The following is a 20066-nucleotide window of genomic DNA, read 5'->3' as shown; positions in this document are numbered from 1 at the left end:
AAAAAAAAAAAAAAAAAAAAAAAAAAAAAAAAAAAAGGATGACCGATTGTAATTCTTTTACATCATGCTCCCCAAGCCCCAAAGAGATTTAAATGCTTTAACTCTTTTCCTCTCCACCTGCCCCTCCCCAAATACCAGGCTGAGATCCTTCAGTATTTATAGTCCCATATTATTATTAGTCTTCCTTTAGGATTCCCTTTTCCCCTCAAAAGTCTGTAGATATTATTACATCATCATTTACTTCCAGTATTGCAGATGAGAAGTCCAGTGCCAGCCTCATTGATTTTCATTGTAAGTTAGTTATTTTCCCTCTCTGGAGGTTGGTAAGCTTCATATGTATACTTGGTGTTCGTCTTGTGTGTGTGTGTGCGGGGGGTGGGGGAAGCTCTGTTTGGAATTCAGTGACCCCTTAAAATCTTCTGATCAGGTCTTTGTTGGAAAAATTTCAGGGAAAATTTCCTCCATTGTTTTGTTTTGTTATTGCCTGCCTTCCACTTCCTCCATTTGATGAATTTCCGTTTTTCCAATAATAATAATTCCAATATTGAATAATTCAAATAGACAGGTATTTGGCTGCCTCCATCATCCCCGCAACCTCTCTGATTTCACCTCATCATTTCCATCTCTTTAAATTTTTGATATGTGTTTTATTTCTCCATTTGGTATATTCCACATCCAGTTGCACCAGTAATCTTCCTCTCCTTTGATTCATCTCCTGAAATGTTTAGTCTGAATATGAGATTTTCCTTCGATCCAGAACATGAGTGTGTGTGTGTGTGTGTGTGTGTGCGTGCGTGTCACACTGTATCTGTGGCTCCTTCGGGTGTCATTTTCATAGTCAGTTTCTGTTGAGATTACCTTATCTCTTCTCCTGTAGGTTTGTACTGGCTGTTCTCTGTGATACACCAGTTCTCTCTCTTTCTCATTTCGAAGACCCCACAGGTACGTTGGTATTTTCCTTCACTGACTCCCTGGGGTGCGTGTTCAGCTGCTGGGGATCTGCGGCAGGTCAGGCTCTTGAGTCATGGACTTCCCAGCAGTCTTTGCTCTTCTGGGTCAGCAGTGCTCCGGCTGGGGGGGGGTCGCTGGTCCCAGAAGGACTCCCTCTGCTCCTTCATCTCCTCAGCTGGCGTTTTCCCAGGGTAGAAAGGATTGAGCACACCGATTTACTCCCCCTCAGCTTTCTGAGCACTGGAGCAGTGAGGCTGAAGAATACTCACAGGGTCAGGCCCACAGCTCCCTCAGGAAGTTCTTGGATTTGCATAAGTCAGGTGTTCCCAGATGTTACCTCTTTCCTTCTGACCGTCACTACTGGGGCCTGGGCCTCTGGTGGCCCGGCTTTCACTGAACTCAGACTAGCCCCCAGAGATCACCCTAAAACCTCAAAAAATGCTGGCCTCAAAAACAAAAAAGCTGCTGGCCTCAAAAAATGTTCAGTAGCTGGTTTTAAATTGAAAGATGAGGGCAGCAAGGATGTATTCAAACAACCATTTCCCCAGAATTCAGAGGATACTTCCATATACAGTAAGTCCCCTACATACGAACCTTCAAGTTGAGAACTTTCAAAGATGTGAATGTGCGTTCCATCAGCATCAGGTGTGAGTGAAATTGCAGCTCACCCTCCTCAGTAACTCTTCTTGCCTGTTCACTTGATGCCAGCCCCTGTATGCCAGCTTTTGTGCTGTACTACTGTACTTTTCAAGGTACTGTACTGTAAGATTAAAAATGTTTTATTTTTTGTGTTTGTTTTTTATGTACTATTTGTGTGAAAAGTATTATAAACCTATTACATTACAGTGCTGTATAGCCAATTGTGTTAGTTGGGTACGTAAGCTAACTTTGCTGGACTTACGAACAAATTAGACTTATGAACTTGCTCTCAGAATGGAACTCATTCGTATGTAGGGAACTTACTGTAGTCAAAAGGCAGAAATACTATAGGCCATTTCACAGACTATAGTGCAATAAAACCAGAACACATCAACCAGAATAGCCAAAGAAAAAACAAAAACCTCACCACCACCAAGATCCCTATAGACATGAATATCCAAAATTCACTCTTTTAGCTACCATCGGGTTTGAGAGAAAATCAGAATAAAAATTATAAATTATTTTAATGAATAACAATGAGAACACAAAATATAAAAATCTTTGAAGTGTGACCAAACAAAAATTCAAAGGAAGAATTATAGATTTAAATAACTTATTACAAAAACAAATAAAAGATTTAAAATAATGAAGAGGTCCCAGGGAAAGATAGCAGATGGAATATTCAAGTCTAATTTTGGTCCCACTGAGACACCTATTAAAAATAGAGTAAAGGGATTTTATTTTCACCTTTATATATTGTAAAATTTCAAATCCCCAGAAAAGGCAGAAGAATGCTACAATAAACATCTCTATACGAACCATTTAGATTCACCAGTTGTTATGATTTTGCCGTATTTGCTTTATTTCTCTCTCTCTTTTTATACATATATACACATTTTTTTCTGAATCATTTGAAAATAAGTTACCAATATTATAACCCTTCACTCGTAAGCATGTATCACTTAAGAATAAGGGCAATCTACAAACTCAAATAAGTGTTTCTTCAAATACAGAGTGTACATTTTTATACATACATGAGCATTTACTAAAATTTATCATCCACTTGGCTATAAGGAAAATCTTGAAAAATTCAATAAATTAGATATTTCATAGGCTATCATCTCTGCTCATCATTCAATAAAGATGAAGTAAACAGTTTTTAAAGTCACCAAAATATGCTAACTACATAGAAATTAAGTCTAAGAAACACACTGGGAACACTTGAATCAAAGGAAAGAAAAATGAAATTACAAATTATCTAGAAAACAAAGAAATGGAGAATTCTTCATTGGAAAATTTATGGGAGATAGAAAAAATTTCAAAGGAAATTTTTTAGCCTTAAGTAACTTCATCAATAAATGGAAAGAACTTGATACTTTATGTGATTCAATTTAAGCATTGCTCAGATCCATAGCCACACCCTACACCGCACTTCTCTTCCCCACCTGTCACCCCCTTACCCTCTCTGTCCCCAGGCACTGCCCTGCTTCAGTGAACAGCTACCACCTTGAAAGACTGACTTGTATCTTCCCTCTTAGAGAAGAAATGAGGGTATCTTGTTCTCGTATGTGCTCCATAGGTCACAAGAGGGTGAAAGAAGATCTGAATGGTGCAAGGGGTAGAATTCCTAGCCTTAGGTTATGCACCACCACAGATCTCTGTGGCATTCCCCCCTCAACCCCACTACTCACCAACCTCACCCCTAAATCATTTGCCTTGACTCCTAGATGGAGAGGCTCTAAGGGGGACAGCAAGCTATTCTCTGGTCATTTAGCCAGGTCATGGCCTCTGCCATCGACTGCACTACAGACTGAGGAGCCCCACAGTAGCACAGACAGAAAGGGAGAGACAGACCACTATATGCAGTGGCCAGATTGGTCCAGGAGGCTCTGGCTTCCCCAGAGGCCAGGTAATACTGCCTGGATGCATCAGGTTAATGCCCTGTGGGGCAGACTTTGAACCATAGGAGATGGGGGACAGGAAGGACCCAATGGATAAATTCTGCTCACCTTCTCCTCCTGAAGGATGCTCTAAGACAGAGGAGTTCATACAACCTCTCTGAGGAGGTACTGTGAGCCCAAGGAATTAGCCACACTGGTTACAGAACTGTGAGCCTCTCAGGAGTGCAGCCTCTTACCTTTGCTCCCTTCCCTCCCTGCCTCACTTTTTCCTTCAACCTGGTTTCTGTTGTTCCACAAACCCAGTGAAGTGCGAGCACGGAAACTTTTGACACAGGCTCTATTTTCTGGGGAACCCAGGCTAGACAATAGTCTCCTTGAGAAATAGAAAAAGAACAAGAAAATACGCTGAAAAAAAAGTAAGAAGAGAGAAATCATTAAGATGGAAGATTTTTTTTTAAATAATAAGAAAAAATAAATCCCAAATCTCTTCTTGGAGGAAAACCATCCCAGTATACCAGTCAGGGTTCTATAGTGAGTTCTGTATTGCAAAAGAAGCTGATTCTGATGATTAAGGAGCAAGCAAGTTGTTTAAAGAGATATCAAGTAGCTCGCAATGTCATTGTCTGGCTGAAAAGCCAGACTGAAGGTTAATGCCCCAAAACCTTACCCAGTTCTGCCCGATGAGGAAACTGCTGCTGCTGTCACCACCCTCCCAAAGCCAGGACCTTGACCTTGAAACTACTGTTGGGGCTGCACTGTCAAAGCTCATTGCCTGTGCCATCTGGACCCATGGAAATGGAAACTCCACGTAGAACCTGCTTCCCCGTGTAGCTCACTTCCCATTCATTCCATGAAGGTCAAATACACACATCCTAATGGTGAGGGAGGCTGGGAATTTGAGTTCTGATGAATAATTTCTCCAAATATAAAAGGGCTATTCAAAAGATGATGGGAAGTGATGAATCAGACAGATGTCTACTATAAGCAATAAAATAGATACACCTCTCAGGAGGCAGATAAAAGATAAGTGAAAGAGAACAAAAATATTTAAAAAATAGTTCTGGCATGACCGATGATCTGGAATAGTGCTGTGCAATGGGAATATAATGTAAGCTGTGTATGTAATTAAAATTTTTCTCTGAGCCAGGTTAAAAAGTAACCAAGAAATATATGAAGTTAATTTTAATACTTTATGTAATCCAATATATCCAAAATATTATGATTTCAACATGTAATCAATATAAAAGTTATTAAAGAGACATTTTTCATTAGTTTTTCTTATATCAAGTCTTGGAAATCCGGTGTATATTTTAAACTTACAGCCCATTTCAATTCAGACCAGTCACATTTCAAATAACGTAATTGTCACACGCAGCTAGTGTATAGTATAGTGGATAGTGTAGAGATTGAAGAAATAAAATCAGAACCCTATTTCACATCGTTTAAACAAAAGTAACTTCCAAATGAGTTAAAGACAAATCTAAAAAATCAAACCATTAAAATCCTAGAACACCTGTAACACTATACCTACTTAGCCCTCAATCAGATCTTGTGACCCATCTGCAATGCAGATGGCAGATAAAGGGTTAATATCTATATATACAAAGAGCATCTGCAAATTAGTATCAGCATTAAACTGGCTAGATGCTATCACTAGACTATTCATAGAAGAACAAATCCAAATGGTGAATAAACCTAAAAAGATGTTCAACTTCCCTAGGAGTCAGGGAAATGCAAATTACATAACAATGAGATATCACTTTACTCACATCACACTAGCAAATCAATCGGGAGCGTGATAACACCTACTACAAGCTGGAAGGGACTCTCTTCACCACATTCCAGTAGCAATGACCTTGTTGGAGAGCAATCTGGCAAAATGTGTATCAAAGTAAAACAACTCCACATACTCTTTGACCCAGCAATCTCATGCCCGGGAATCCATCCCATTGAAATAAAAGCACCAGAATATATGTGGCTGTGGTTATTCACATCAACAATCAACATGATTGCAGTAAAACCCTAAAAACAAAGTGTATGCTCAGAAGAATAGTTGAATACTTTGTGGTACATTTATATCATGACATGTCACACAGCCATTAAAAAAGAATTTCTTAAACCTCTATCTAGTGACTTGAGGGAACTTTTATCTTTCATCTCTGCAAGATGCAGAGAAATGTACTATAAACTGCGCTTCTATTTCTGTAAGAGATACGGACAGAAATCTACATAGGTATATACATTTGCATCTGAGTTTATGAGCATGAAAAAATATAGAAGAATATAATCCATCTGCTAGCAAGGCTACCTGGGAGGAGGAAAAGCAGATGATACAGATGGAGAGACAAACAGGAAGGGAGGAAAGAAAATATGAAAATAGGAGAAAAGTGAGAAGGGGGATTAAAAGGAAAAAAAACTATTATTTCAAATAAGGACAATTTTTGTAAAAGTTATCACGTGTGTGTGAACAGGGAAAACGTATCTCCATATAAATCTATTCTATACATCTTGTTAATCACGGTAACACCTTACTTGATTTTTTGACTACTCGTTCTGTGGATTTCTAACAGGTAAGTGAAAGTTTCTCACAAAACTGTGGATTTGTTGTTTTTTCTTGTAATTCTATCAGGTTTAGTATTATATATCTCAATTCTATGTTACTAGGCGCATATAAGCACAAAAACTGAACTTATTGGTAGATTAAATATTTCATCAATATCTATTTTTGTCTTTTCAAATCATACTGATTATTTTTGCCTTGAAATCCATCTTGCCTAATGCTAAAATTGATGCTTTCCCTTTGCTGGCATTTGCCTGGAATACCTTTTTCCATCTCAGTATTTTCAGTTTTTCTATACTGCCCTGTTTTTGCTGTCTCTTATAAAACATCACACAGTTTGACAGTTTGACTTTTTAAACTCAATTCAAGAGTCTTTGTCTGTTAACAGGGAATGTAATAGATTTACATTTATTATGGTTATTGATATATTTGCACGTGTTCTACCAATTTACCATGGATTTTCTATCGCATATGCTGTTTTCATGCTTCTCTTTCACCCCTGCTTTTTGGTTAGTTGATAGCATTTTGTTTGTCCTCAATTAATTTTTCTTCTGATGACTTGGAAAATATATATTCTGTTCCTATTATCTTTATATCTTCGACACACATAGTTAAGCATATTCTTAATCAACATCTAGAGTTAATTAACATCTGTATCTTCCCACTAAATAAAATGAGAATCTTAGCAAGCTTTTACTTTTCTCTCCTACCTCCTTCCCAGATTTCATACCTCCCAACCCCATGTTATCATCTTAGCTTTTAGTTAATTATTATAAGTAAAGATATTTATTTAGACTTAAAAATAAACCTTTCCCAGCGGTGTGCAGAATTATAAGGCTGTCTGCAGAGATTTGAAAAATGGCAACAAATGAAAGTATCAGCATCTTTAGTTCAGCATCCTTGGCAGTGGATTCACTTTTACCTGAGAATCCTCTGCAGGAACCATTTAAAAATGCTTGGAACTCTATGTTGAATAATTATACAAAGTTCCAGATGGCAACATGGGGATCCCTCATAGTTCATGACGTCCTTTATTTCTTGTTCTGTTTACCTGCATTTTTGTTTCTATTTATACCTTACATGAAAAAGTACAAAATTCAAAAGGATAAACCAGAAACGTGGGGAAATCAATGGAAATGTTTTAAAGTGCTTCTCTTTAATCACTTTTGTATCCAGCTTCCTTTGATTTGTGGAACCTATTATTTTACAGAGTATTTCAATACTCCTTATGATTGGGAAACAATGCCAAGATGGTACATGCTTTTGGCAAGATGCTTTGGCTGTGCAGTGATTGAGGATACATGGCACCACTTCCTGCATAGGCTCTTACACCACAAAACAATATATAATCATATTCATAAAATTCATCATGAGTTTCAGACTCCATTTGGAATGGAAGCTGTATATGCACATCCTCTGGAAACCCTAATTCTTGGAACTGGATTTTTTCATTGGAATCATGTTTTTTGTTTTTTGTTTTTTTGCGGTACGCGGGCCTGTCACTGTTGTGGCCTCACCCGTTACGGAGCACAGGCTCCGGACACGCAGGCTCAGCGGCCATGGCTCATGGGCCCAGCCCCTCGGCGGCATGTGGGATCTTCCCGGACCGGGGCACAAACCCGTGTCCCCTGCATCGGCAGGCGGACTCTCAACCACTGCACCACCAGGGAAGCCCTGGAATCATGCTTTTATGTGATCATGTTATTCTTCCTTGGGCCTGGGTGACCATTCGTTTGATAGAAACTGTTGATGTCCATAGTGGTTATGACATTCCTCTCAACCCTTTAAATCTCATTCCTTTCTATGCTGGTTCTCGGCAGTCACAATTTCCACCACATGAACTTCATTGGAAACTATGTTTCGACATTTACATGGTGGGATAGACTTTTTGGAACAGACTCTCAATTTACTGCCTACAATGAGAAGATGAAGGTTGAGAAAAAGACTGAATAAACATCTCACATAAACCTTCCTGAAGATACACATTTCCTGAATTGAAGCTAGTAGCTAACATTGCTTCTGGGGAGTAGAAATAAACATGTCTTGGTTGCTAAGTGATAAAAAGAACATTAACAACTTTTAATTATCTTCCTAGTGGGAACTTTTATATGTTTAAGTACAGTTTGCCTGAGGAAGCTTTAAAGGCCATGTTGCTAACCTCACAAAAAGGATTTAAGTAATGGAAGGAGTATTAATGTAGGTCTTTTCCCCAAGTTGTACTATAGACCTGAAGCTGAAATTGGTCTTCAAACCTTTTATTTTATTTTATTTTTAAAATTTATTTTTATTTATTTATTTTTGGCTGCATTGGGTCTTTGTTGCTGAGCGAGTGGGCTTTCTCTAGTTGCAGTGAGCGGGGTCTACTCTTTGTTGTGGTGCACGGGTTTCTCATTGTGGTGGCTTCTCTTTGTTTCGGAACATGGGCTCTAGGCGTGCGGGTTTCAGTAGCTGTAACACATGGGCTCAGTAGTTGTGGCTCGCGGGCTCTAGAGCGCAGGCTCAGTAGTTGTGGTGCACAGGCTTAGTTGCTCCATGACATGTGGGATCTCCCCAGACCAGGGCTCGAACCCGTGTCCCCTGCACTGGCAGGCAGATTCTTAACCACTGTGCCACCAGGGAAGCCCTCTTCAAACCTTTTAAATATATAGTGGCCATTTCAAGAACTCTTAGTAGCATTGAACTTGAAACACTTCTTTGGAATTTGCTTAAAGATCAAATGCCATGGGTTGAACCACATCAATCTGTATAGTGTGAGTGAGTGCTGACTCTGAAACAGCCAGCACCGGGAATTTCTACTCTTATCTGGAGCTGACCAGTTTGGGGTGATTCTCTTTCTTTGAGAAGTCCTTTTTGATTACAATGTACTACTCTTATCTATAGATTAAGGCATTTCTGAATTGATGAAAGACTATTTTAGTCTAAAGGTTTTCAGGTTACTTGAATTTTTTAAACACTGGGCTTTATTTCTGCTACTTACCCTTTCATTTTTGCACATCAAGTTTTCATTATACTTAAAGCTGTATCTTGAAACTTTGTGTACTGGCTTGCCGTATTTGCACTTGGCGCTATTGAAACAACTGATTTTGTTTGATTAAATAAATAAATAAATAAATAAACCTTTCTGGTTTCCTTGCTTCTTATATCACACATTTTCTTCCTAAATTTATTTTCTCTTTGTTGGAGTATATCTTCTACACTAGTGGGTTCTCAACCAGAGGCTGTCCTGCACCCCTTCCCAATGTAGGGGTGTTTTGTATTGTCATAGTGATTGAGAAGGAATGCTACTGGCATTTAGTGGACAGCAGTGAAAGACACTAAGCAACCTGCAGTGTGTGGATCCGTATTACACAATGAACAATTCCACCCAAAATGCCAGCAGGACCCTGTTGAGAAATGCTGTTCTGTATGGACTGTGAGTTGCAAACTTTTTTAGTCTGCTTGTGTCTTAAAATGTCTTTATGATGCCCTTATGTTTGCTTGATAGCTTGGCTGGGTAAAGATTCCTAAATTCACAAGTATTTGACCAGAGAAGTTTGGAGATATCATTCTGTCGTTTTCTTGCTTACAAAGTTGCAGATGAGAAGACTGATTATTGTATTCTCATTCCACCCTAGATAATTTTATTTCACTTCCTTTTTATCCTTGGTGTCCTGAAATTTCATCACGATGTAATTAGTTGTAGGCCTTTGACAGTCTTCTTATAAATTACAGGACACAATTCCTGTGAACTGCAGAGGACCTAAACTAGGTCCTCTCAATATAAGAGCTCATGTATTTAAGTTTTAAGAAAATGGCTTGAATTATTGCCTTGCTTCAGGGATTCTCTCCTTCCTTCACTTTCTTCTTTCATTCTGTAACTCACGTTAAGCAGACAGTGAACTTGTGCATCTCTTTCTTAATACTTTGTTCACACCTCCCATGTATTTCTTCTTTTGCACTGCATTTTGGGAGACTTCCTTAGCTTGACCTTCTGGTTCACTAACTAACTCTTCAAACTATTTTGCCCTTCAACCCATCTATTGAAATTTTTATTTTTAAAAGAATTATTAGTTTTATTTTCAAAAGAAAAAACTTTTTCATTTACAGAACTTTGGGGTGCTTTTTAAAAACATTGATGTGATAAGCTCTCTCATGTGACCAAGCTTTTCATGATACTTTTCCTATAGTCTGGTTCTATTTGCTTTCTTAACTCTGTTTCATCACCTATTAACCAGGAATAATAATACCTACCACTCCATTTCATTGTGATGATTAGAGTTAACATAACAAGATGCCTGGTATGTAGTGAGCTAAATACCTGTTGGATGAATATACAAAGCAGTATAATAAATGTAAAATACCTGGCACATATATAGTAGGCCCTCATTAAATGGAAGCATGTTACCATTATTATTATTATCCCTGTTAGTATTTGCTGAGACAGCGGCATTCAAGGATTTTACATTCTTGGTTTCAACCAGGTGAGAACACTGCCACCTCTCCCACGCCCAGATCCACGACAAGGACTGCTTTGTAACTTAGCCGAGGCACGAACTTGAACTACAAATTGGCAGGCTGGTGAGTGGGAGTGGGAATCTGCCCAGCATCTGTCTCCCAAAATGGCTTTTTATGTTTTTATTTAATACGTGAAGCCAGTTAACCCTCACCACCACCCTGAAAGGCAGATGTCATTATCCCCGTTTTATAGGATGATAAAACTGAAGAAATTACAAGCTCTATTCACAAGGCAGTGGTTTAGGCTCCTAGGCTCGGCAGTCAGACAGATGGAGTTCTTTCTGACTCAAGAAATGGATGCTCTGGGGCTTCCCTGGTGGCGCAGTGGTTGAGAGTCCGCCTGCCGATGCAGGGGACACGGGTTCGTGCCCCAGTCCGGGAAGATCCCACATGCCGCGGAGTGGCTGGGCCCGTGAGCCATGGCCGCTGAGCCTGTGCATCTGGAGCCTGTGCTCCGCAGCGGGAGAGGCCACAGCAGTGAGAGAACCTCGTACCGCAAAAAAAAAAAAAAAAAAAGAAATGGATGCTCTGAACCTCGCTTTCTTCTGTAGAGTGGGCCTTACAGGGTCTCTTGCGTCAAATCCGTTGGAATGCCACTTGTCACATGTCATTCAATGCCAGCACAAAGGCCACTTCCAAGGATTAGAACCATTCGGGCTGAACTCTCGCCACATCCTACCACTTCCTCTGTTCCTTCATTCACTGGAGGCATCACACTTTGCTGGGAATCAGCTAACCTGTGGGTGCACCTGTGCCCACCACCGGAGTGGGGACAACCGGAGAGAAATATGAGGTGACTTCCCCAAATCTTAGAAATAAGGCTGCCCTCTGGTAAGTAAATGATAAGACAAACCAAAACACGGGCTAGAAACAGAGATATAGAATGTCACCTATTCAGTTATCAAGCTATTGTCTCTCAGCTGAAACCCACATTTCCACTCGCTGCTTTGTGGTGCTGTCGCTGGGATTCTGAGAACTGCACTGCGGCTTTGCCAGCAGCCCCCTTCTAGTCTCTGCTAAGGGGAAGGGGGAGTACTCACAGGAGCTGCAAGCCTGGAAGAGGAAAAGGACCTGCTCTTCACCATTTTTTTTGCGGTACGCGGGCCTCTCACCGTTGTGGCCTCTCCCGTTGCGGAGCACAGGCTCCGGATGCGCAGGCTCAGCGGCCGTGGCTCACGGGCCCAGCCGCTCCGCGGCATGTGGGATCTTCCCGGACCAAGGCACAACCCTGCGTCCCCTGCATCGGCAGGCGGACTCTCAACCACTGCGCCACCAGGGAAGCCCTTCCCCATTTTTAAAAAAATTTATTTTATTTATTTATTTATTTTTGGCTGCGTTGGGTCTTCGTTGCTGCGTGCGGGCTTTCTCTAGTTGTGGATAGTGGTGGCTACTCTAGCTGCGGAGCACGGGCTCTAGGCATGCGGGTTTCAGTAGTTGTGGCTCACGGGCTCTAGAACGCAGGCTCAGTAGTTGTCGTGCACGGGCTTAGTTGCTCCGTGGCATGTGGGATCTTTCCAGGCCAGGGCTTGAACCCGTGTCCCCTGCATTGGCAGGCGGATTCTTAACCACTGCGCCACCAGGGAAGCCCTCCCATCGTCTTTCGTGGGATTCCTGTGAACATCACCCCAGCATCACTCATTGACCTTGGCAGTGGCCATTTCTTCCTGTAACACCAGTTGAATCCAGTTTGCAGGTTTTTAAACACTTACAGAAGGCTTCTTATGACCCTGCAGACACCAGCACCTGCTGTGCAGCACCCCGTCGTCAAAGGTCTGCATCCCATACTCATAGCCCCTCCTCTGAGCTCAGTCACCAGCACAAGCTGGCCAGGAACCCCTCCTCAGAGGTTTCTGAAACCACGTCTAAGTTTTAATAACGCCAATGTCTTTCCTTTGTTCCTTGAGCCTTAGAGGTGGTAGATGCTTCCTGCAGTCACTGCCTCTGTGAGAACTTCGAGTTCTTTTGATCCTTTTTTAGTTATCTACTTAACAACTTTATACCTAGTTAACAATGTTTTATATTGATTGATCTCTTTTAAATAACTGGTGTGGTTTCTAACCCCTGACTAGATAGACCCTGACTCATACATAGCCTGGAAAGGGTGGACCATCCCCCAGGCCAAGATGTGACCGTGCACCCAAATGAAGACATAAAATCCCCAGTGGAAGTGGGTGAACTTCAAAAGAGGATTGGTCAGCCATTGAAGACTGGACCAGCGAGAGCCAGCAGCACAAACCCCAGCAGGGCATCCTCAGCAGTGACAAGAGGACAAACCATCATCATCTGCAGCCTGGATGACTGTATAGAGCTCTGTTGGAGGATGAGACCACCACTCAGGATGGCAACCAGCTAGATTTAGTGCTTCCTTATGTACAGGAGCACACGGCTGCTCAGCATAGCCTCATGAGCAAAGCAAACGGTTAATCTTACATAGGTTTGGGGAAGAGTTTGCTTCGGGATTACACTGGTTCCAAAAGTGGGAGGGGGGTGATGCCAGCCTTAGAAACATGTTCCTTTCAGTGAATCCACTGCAGATTGGCTGGTTTTCAAAGCACAGACTGTCACTTATTGGTTGGCTTCAGAGGCAGGATCAGTGACGTGAGTTGCCCTTGACCTGTTAGGTTTAAGACCAGTTCTGTTGTTTATTTATTACTAGGACTATAGAAAAATCAGTCTTTTCCTAGGAGTGCACAGGCTGTTTAATATTCACATCCCATTTGGTCCTCCTGCTTCCATCTTTGAATCCTACCAGCCATTCTCAACACAATCTGATCACAGCACCCAAGAGATCTTTTTGCAAAACTCAAATTGGATCGTGTCATTCCCCTGCTTCCAACCCTCTCATGGGTTCCTGTTGCATGTAGAACAAAACTGTAACTCTCCACAGCAGAGCTGACAAGACCTGCATTAGCTGGCGTCTCCCTGCCCTTCTCTTCCCTTTGTTTGATCTAACAACCCAGTTCAAGTCAGGATCTCTCCTACCTCCAGGTCTTCCCACATGGCTGGCCCTTCTGCCTGGAACACTCTCCCCTTCACCCTTCACCTGGAAAACTCCTATTCATCCATCAAGTCTCAATATAATCATCACCTCCTCAGAGAGGACCTCCATGACTGTGCAGTCCTCCTGCTTTAGTTGCTGAAATGTGGGGAAATGAGCCTAATCATTCTCCTATAACATTTATCCCTGTTTATAATAACACATTTTTAAATTAATTAATTAATTTAGCTAGTTATTTGCTTGTTTGTTTGCTGTCTATCTCCCCTGCAGGGCTATGAATGCTCAGAGGGCAGAGACTGCGTTTATTTTGCTCACCACTACACAACCAGTGGCTGGCGTACACCAAGCACTCAGCAAATATTTGTGGAAAGAACAGATAAACTCTCAAGTAGGGGAGTCTTCCTACAATAAACAGGAGCCCCTCCGCATGGTCTCCTCCCCCAGCCAGACCTCCACGGCCAGGCCCTCTAACAAGATTAATTTTCTGGCCATGGCATGGGGGATCTTAGCTTCCCGACCAGGGATCAAACCTGCGACCTCTGTAGTGGAAGCATGGAGTCTTAACCACTGGACCTCTAGGGAAGTCCCAAGAGTGAGTCTTCATTTCTTCTACCATGGCCACCTCAGCTTCTCAAGAAACAGGCACCTGCTCCAGACAAACCAGGCCACTTCAATAACACTCATGGAGGTGTTTAGGGAGCAAAGGAAGCATTGGCAAATACAGGAACCCTCACCCCACACCCAGGCTCTGATCTCTAGGGCTGGGCTTGCAATTAGAGGATGAAGACAAGGGATGATGAGTCAAAGGGGCCCTGGGTCAGCAAGGCTACCTCACTCTCCCCCGACACCCCACACACACACACACACACACACACACACACACACACACACACACACACACCACATCTGTTTGGCCATTAATAACAACCCCCGATGACTGAACGCCTACTCAGAGCTACAAGCAGAAACTTTACTTGGTTTTACCTCATATAACTCCCTCACCAGCCCCACGAATCAATTTCTAGTATTATCCCTATTTTACAGATGAGGATAATACATTTCAGAGAGGTCAAGCAAACTGCCTGAGGACCCACGGTAAAGATGGCAGTACTCAGCCTGCATAGCCATAGCAATCGTTAAAGTAGTGAAATTCCCACGCATTATTAGCTGGTAAATAGTAGATGCCTCAAACCCCTGAGCGTTTTCTCCACTCCCCCAGCAGCCCTGACCTCTCCTGCCACCTCTAACCGCTTCACCGCCCCACATTCCAGTAACTAAAGGGTTAAAGCAAAGCGGCCCTGGAAGGGGCAGAGAAACCCTCTAGGAATCTTCTCCAGGAGTTGTCTGTTCTGATCCTGTCAGTAGTCATGCCTCGCTGGCTGCTAAGTATTTCACATTATTATTTAGGATGCTCTGCTTCTGTTGTAACTAAGATCTTCCCGCTGGAGAATTAGATCCAGGGAGCCCAGCTTTGCGTTGGCCAGGGGCTCATCTCCGGCTTGGAGGGATGTAGTGGGCTGTAAGAGCAGTCCCCCGCCCCCTTCCCCGCCCCGCTTGAGTCGAGAAAGCAGCAGATTCACCACCAAATCCTAGTATGCTTGCCATTTTCTAAGAAATTATTGAGCCATTGCTGTGTGTCCTCTCTCAGTGAAGCCATTTACAGGGTACTTGCCGGGGAGTGGGGGGGGGGGGGGGGGGGGGGGCTCTGGATCTAAAGAATGGCCATTTGGGGGTTTCCAGGGCATGGACGCCAAGGTGAGAGTCCACTTGTTCAAGCCCCAGACCTGCCACTTAAGAGCCATAGAGCAAATGACTTAACCTGTCTGTGCTTCAGTTTCCTCTTGTGAAAAATGGGAGTAATAATAATAATAATGCTGACTTCAGCGGGTTGGGGTGAAGGTTCAATTAAATGTAGTATGTAAAAGTCCCTAAGAGTAAATAAAATTAATGTAAAATCCTTAAAACAGTGCCTGTCCCTATGGGGGGGGGGGGGGGGGGGGGCGGGGAGGGCGCTCTGGATCTAAAGAATGGCCATTTGGTGGTTTCCAGGGCATGGACGCCAAGGTTAGAGTCCACTTGTTCAAGCCCCAGACCTGCCACTTAAGAGCCATAGAGCAAATGACTTAACCTGTCTGTGCTTCAGTTTCCTCTTGTGAAAAATGGGAGTAATAATAATAATAATGCTGACTTCAGCGGGTTGGGGTGAAGGTTCAATTAAATGTAGTATGTAAAAGTCCCTAAGAGTAAATAAAATTAATGTAAAATCCTTAAAACAGTGCCTGTCCCTACCCTAATGCTATATTGGTAAGTGGTAGCTATTAGTTCTGTTTACTAGGTGTGCTAGCCATTTTGCAAATCTCACTGAATACACTGAATACTACGGTCCCCTGATGCCCTGCCGCAACACGCGCCCGCGCGCGCGCACACACACGGAGCTACGGATGCTGGTAGATGATTTCCTACGCCAGCAGAGGGCTCCGAGCTCACACAAGCGGCTGGAGCAGGTCCCTGCTGGGGCTGACAGCTGACAGCTCACCAGGGGCTCCACCTCCCACGCCCTGCTCCGCTTCCGCTCACACATAAGGTAAGCCCGCTCACACATAAGGTAAGCCCCCAGTTCCTGGAGGAACGATCTTCGCAAATTAAGTTATCGTCCGTTATGTGAACCCCCAACCTGCAAGAGCTGAAGCTAGACTTGCTGTCTGCCTCTTGCCCTTTGCTTCCCACTGAAAGAACCAAGTCACCATGACTTCTCTTAATGACGCTTTAGTCGCCTGGTTTAGTCATTTTTCTTCTCTTTCTGAGGCAGAGAGACGTCTTAAGGGAGACAGCGCAATGTTGCAGGAGAGACCCAGGTCTTGAAATTAGAATTGGATTTTAATATTGGCTTCACCACTCCACCAAATAACCCTGGGCAAATGGCTAACTCTCGGTGCCTCAGTTTCTTCATTTGTATAATAAAGGTAAATAAGAGTATGTACCTCGTAGGAATGTGAGGATCGAAGGAGATAAATCATGTAAAGACCTTAGCGCAAAGTCTCATATGAAATCCCGAGCTAACAAGTGTTTGACAAAAAGAGTGAAATGCCCAGGTGTATTGTTTTCAGTGATGAGTATAAAGAGAAGGTCATGTACTGTGAGGTCAGACTGACTTGGGTACAAAACAGGCTGTGTGGCAAGTTTCTTTGCATCTCTAAACCTCAGTCTTCCTCATCTGTAAAATGGGCACCCTGGGGCTTCCTTGGTGGTGCAGTAGCTAAGAATCCACCTGCCAATGCGGGGGACAGGGGTTCGATCCCTGGTCCGGGAAGATCCCACATGCTGTGGAGCAACTAAGCCCGTGTACCACAACTACTGAGCCTGCACTCTAGAGCCTGTGAGCCACAACTACTGAGGCTGTGTGCCACAACTACTGAAGCCTGCGTGCCTGAAGCCCGTGCTCCGCAACAAGAGAAGCCACCGCAATGAGAAGCCTGTGCACTGCAACGAAGAGTAGGCCCCGCTCGCCGCAACAAGAGAAAAGCCTGCACACTGCAACGAAGACCCAACGCAGCCAAAAATGAAATAAAAATAATAATAAATAAAAGGACACCCTAGAGCTCCATTGAAAATTGGCAGTTTGTTTTTTTTTAATAAATTTATTTATGTATTTATTTTTGGCTGCATTGGGTCTTTGCTGCTGCATGAGGGCTTTCTCTAGTTGCAGCAAGTGGACTACTCTTCATTGTGGTGCATGGGCTTCTCATTGCGGTAGCTTCTCTTGTTGTGGAGCACGGGCTCTAGGCCCACGGGCTTTAGTAGTTGTGGCTCACGGGCTTAGTTGCTCCGCGGCATGTGGGATCTTCCTGCCCTAGGGCTCGAACCTGTGTCCCCTGCATTGGCAGGCAGATTCTTAGCCACTGTGCCACCAGGGAAGTCCCTAAATTTGACAGTTTTAAATGAGATCATGTATGTAACAGTCCCCAACATAAGTCTTGGCACATAGTAGACCCATAATAAATATGGGTTCTATTTCTTTTAGCAGATAAATGTAGGTTTTGATTTTTATGAGCCACCATATCAGAAATCTTTCTGATATGGTGGCAGGAATTGTATTTCAACAATAACTGTTTGTGAGAAGGGACATGCTTAACTTATGAGTGTTTAGGAAGATTCAACCATAGCATGAGTCAAGTTCATAGAGACCAGTTATCCATGGTGTCTTTTTGTTTATTTGATGGTGCAGTACATAAGATATTGACCATGTACTATGTACTAGATACGCTCTAGGTGCTGGGAATATAGCCAGGGACACGACTATCAGCATCCCTGCTGTCATGGAGTCTATAAGTAACGTGGAAGTCAGAAAACAAAGTAGTAATATGACATCAAGTGCCATAAAGGAGATTGGAGCAGGATAAGGAAACAGAGTGGGGTTGGAGGGGCTGGATCAGAGAAGATAGGGTGGTCAGGGAAGACTTGCCTGAGGAGGTATTAGAGCATATGACCTATTGAATAAAGTGAAGAGTAAGCCATGTGACGATTGGGGAAAGAGCATTCCAGGAGAGGGAACAGCGAGTGCAAAGGCACAGAAGTGGGAAGAAACTGTGTTCAAGGAATGGGAGATTAGACCTGTAAGACTCAAGCAGAGTGAGCTACGGGAGAGTGGAAAGTAGTCAAGTGCCAGATCATCTGAAGTCTTTTAGATGATGGTGACAATTTTGTGTAAGCCCCCCAGCACTCTAAAGATGGACCGCAGTACAGCATAGGTGGATGCTGATAGGAATAACCAAAGCATCGATTTGTAGGGGAGAGGGGATGACTGCAGACGCAAAATTTCTAGGTAGGTGAGAGGGGATGAAATACACCTGCACCTATAGGATTGCCCTTACGGAGGATCAGAGAAGGTGCATTTGTAACAGGAGGAGACGCAGAACACTCAGGCTCTGATTTGCAATGAGAAGATGAGATTGTTTTCTTCTTATTGTTTCTTTTCCTTTATATTTTCTTTTTCTTTCCTTCTTTCTTTTTTTTTTTTTCTTTTTTTTTTTTTTTTTTTTTTTTTTTTTTTTTTTTTTTTTTTTTTTTTTTTTTTGTCAGCAAGATAAGAAGGTCATCAGTTAAGAGTAAGGAGTTGAGGGCAGAAGAGAGAAGATTCGAGATAGCCTCTGGGTGAGTGAGAGTGAATTGGCCAGGGATTTCCCCATGATGGGGAGGACCCATTTGAGGGTCTGTATTTTTCTCTGGCCCCAGTTAATTGCTGGGCACAGGTGTGACAGGTGGTGATTTAGGTTTAAGCAGAGTTGGGATTCTGCAGGTGAGTAGATGGGGAGAGAAGGGGGCACGGGAGTTGGTGAACACAAGGGCGTGATGATAGTGAAGAACAGGGTAAGGCGGTGAGCTGGGTAAGGGGGGAAGTGAGGCCACAAAGGGCAGACTACACAAATGTGGAAGTCAAAGGATTGGAGAACTGGGAGAAGTATTTTGATATGCTCCAGTTTCAGATGTGATTTTAGAGGAACTAAAAAAATACAATGAATACTTATTGAAGGCCTGCTATAATTATTAAAACTACATACAATTTATTGAGCACTTATTATGTGCCTGGCACCCTGCTAAGTATTGGACATTGACTGTATCTCATTTAATTCTCATGACAATCCATCAAGGTTGGTACTGTTATTATCCCCATTGTACAGATGAGGAGACTGAGCCTCAGAGAGATCTAGTAACTTACCCAAGAATGCACAGCTGGTAAGTAACTGTATGGTTAGGCCATTCAAGATGGCTGTTTTCTTGCTCTCTCTACATCCCCTGCTCAACCAGGTCCTGCTTCACTCACATGACTATCCAATTCTCTTAATTATAGGGCTTAATTAGTCCCTGGTAACTGATGTGCCAATTCCCCCTATAAACAGTACCCTCCTTCTCCCCCAGGTTGCAAAGGGAGACTGCTGCCATGTCTTGCCCACCATCTACCACACACAGTGGGGTGTCACTCTGGAACCCTTTGTGTAAGAGACCCCTGCCCAATAAGCCATTGATGTCTCTGTCCCTGTCTCCGTCTCCGGACTCTTTCTTCTGTCTTAGGGGCCTGCGAGGAGCAGTCCAACAGTTACAAAGGGCTCTGTATACTTACAAGGCTGAGGGATCGTAACTATTTTGCCATACCAGCTGCCATACACTGTGCTGGGTTTGTATAATGATAACGTTCAGCTTCAGGTACATCTCTTAGTTGATCTCAGCCTGAAAACAGGGCATCTGGCCTCAGATGCCCAGGGGTAGCAGCTGGGAGTGGAGGTGGAGGGATCTAGAATTCTTGTCTTGTGTAGTAGTCTTGGTGGAGCTGTCAGTCAGGGTGCCTGCCTTCCTTAGCTAAGGGGAGGGCATGTTACCTGAGCTCAGCCATTGGACTTTTGCTCCAGGGACCTTGACTCTGATCAAAGAAAGGTCTGATCTGATGGGCTTCCCTGGTGGCTCAGTGGTTGAGAGTCCGCCTGCCGATGCAGGGGACGGCGGGGCGGGGGGGGGGCTGGGGGCGGGG

General features: G+C 43.1%; 1 protein-coding gene across 1 annotated transcript; it reads left to right on the top strand.

Moving 5' to 3' along the window:
• The first annotated feature begins 6909 nt into the window (after nt 1-6909).
• Nucleotides 6910-8004, top strand: LOC103073898 (methylsterol monooxygenase 1-like). The gene is given in 3 exon segments (XM_082931152.1): nt 6910-7512; nt 7719-7871; nt 7873-8004. Coding segments are annotated over 3 exon segments (888 nt in total).
• Nucleotides 8005-20066: the final 12062 nt, after the last annotated feature.

This window comes from Lipotes vexillifer, unplaced genomic scaffold, assembly GCF_000442215.2.
Source record: "Lipotes vexillifer unplaced genomic scaffold, Lipotes_vexillifer_v1.1 scaffold565, whole genome shotgun sequence".
Lineage (NCBI taxonomy): Eukaryota > Metazoa > Chordata > Mammalia > Artiodactyla > Lipotidae > Lipotes > Lipotes vexillifer.
The sequence above is the reverse complement of the archived record's forward strand: the minus strand, read 5'-3'. Positions and strand labels throughout refer to the sequence as shown.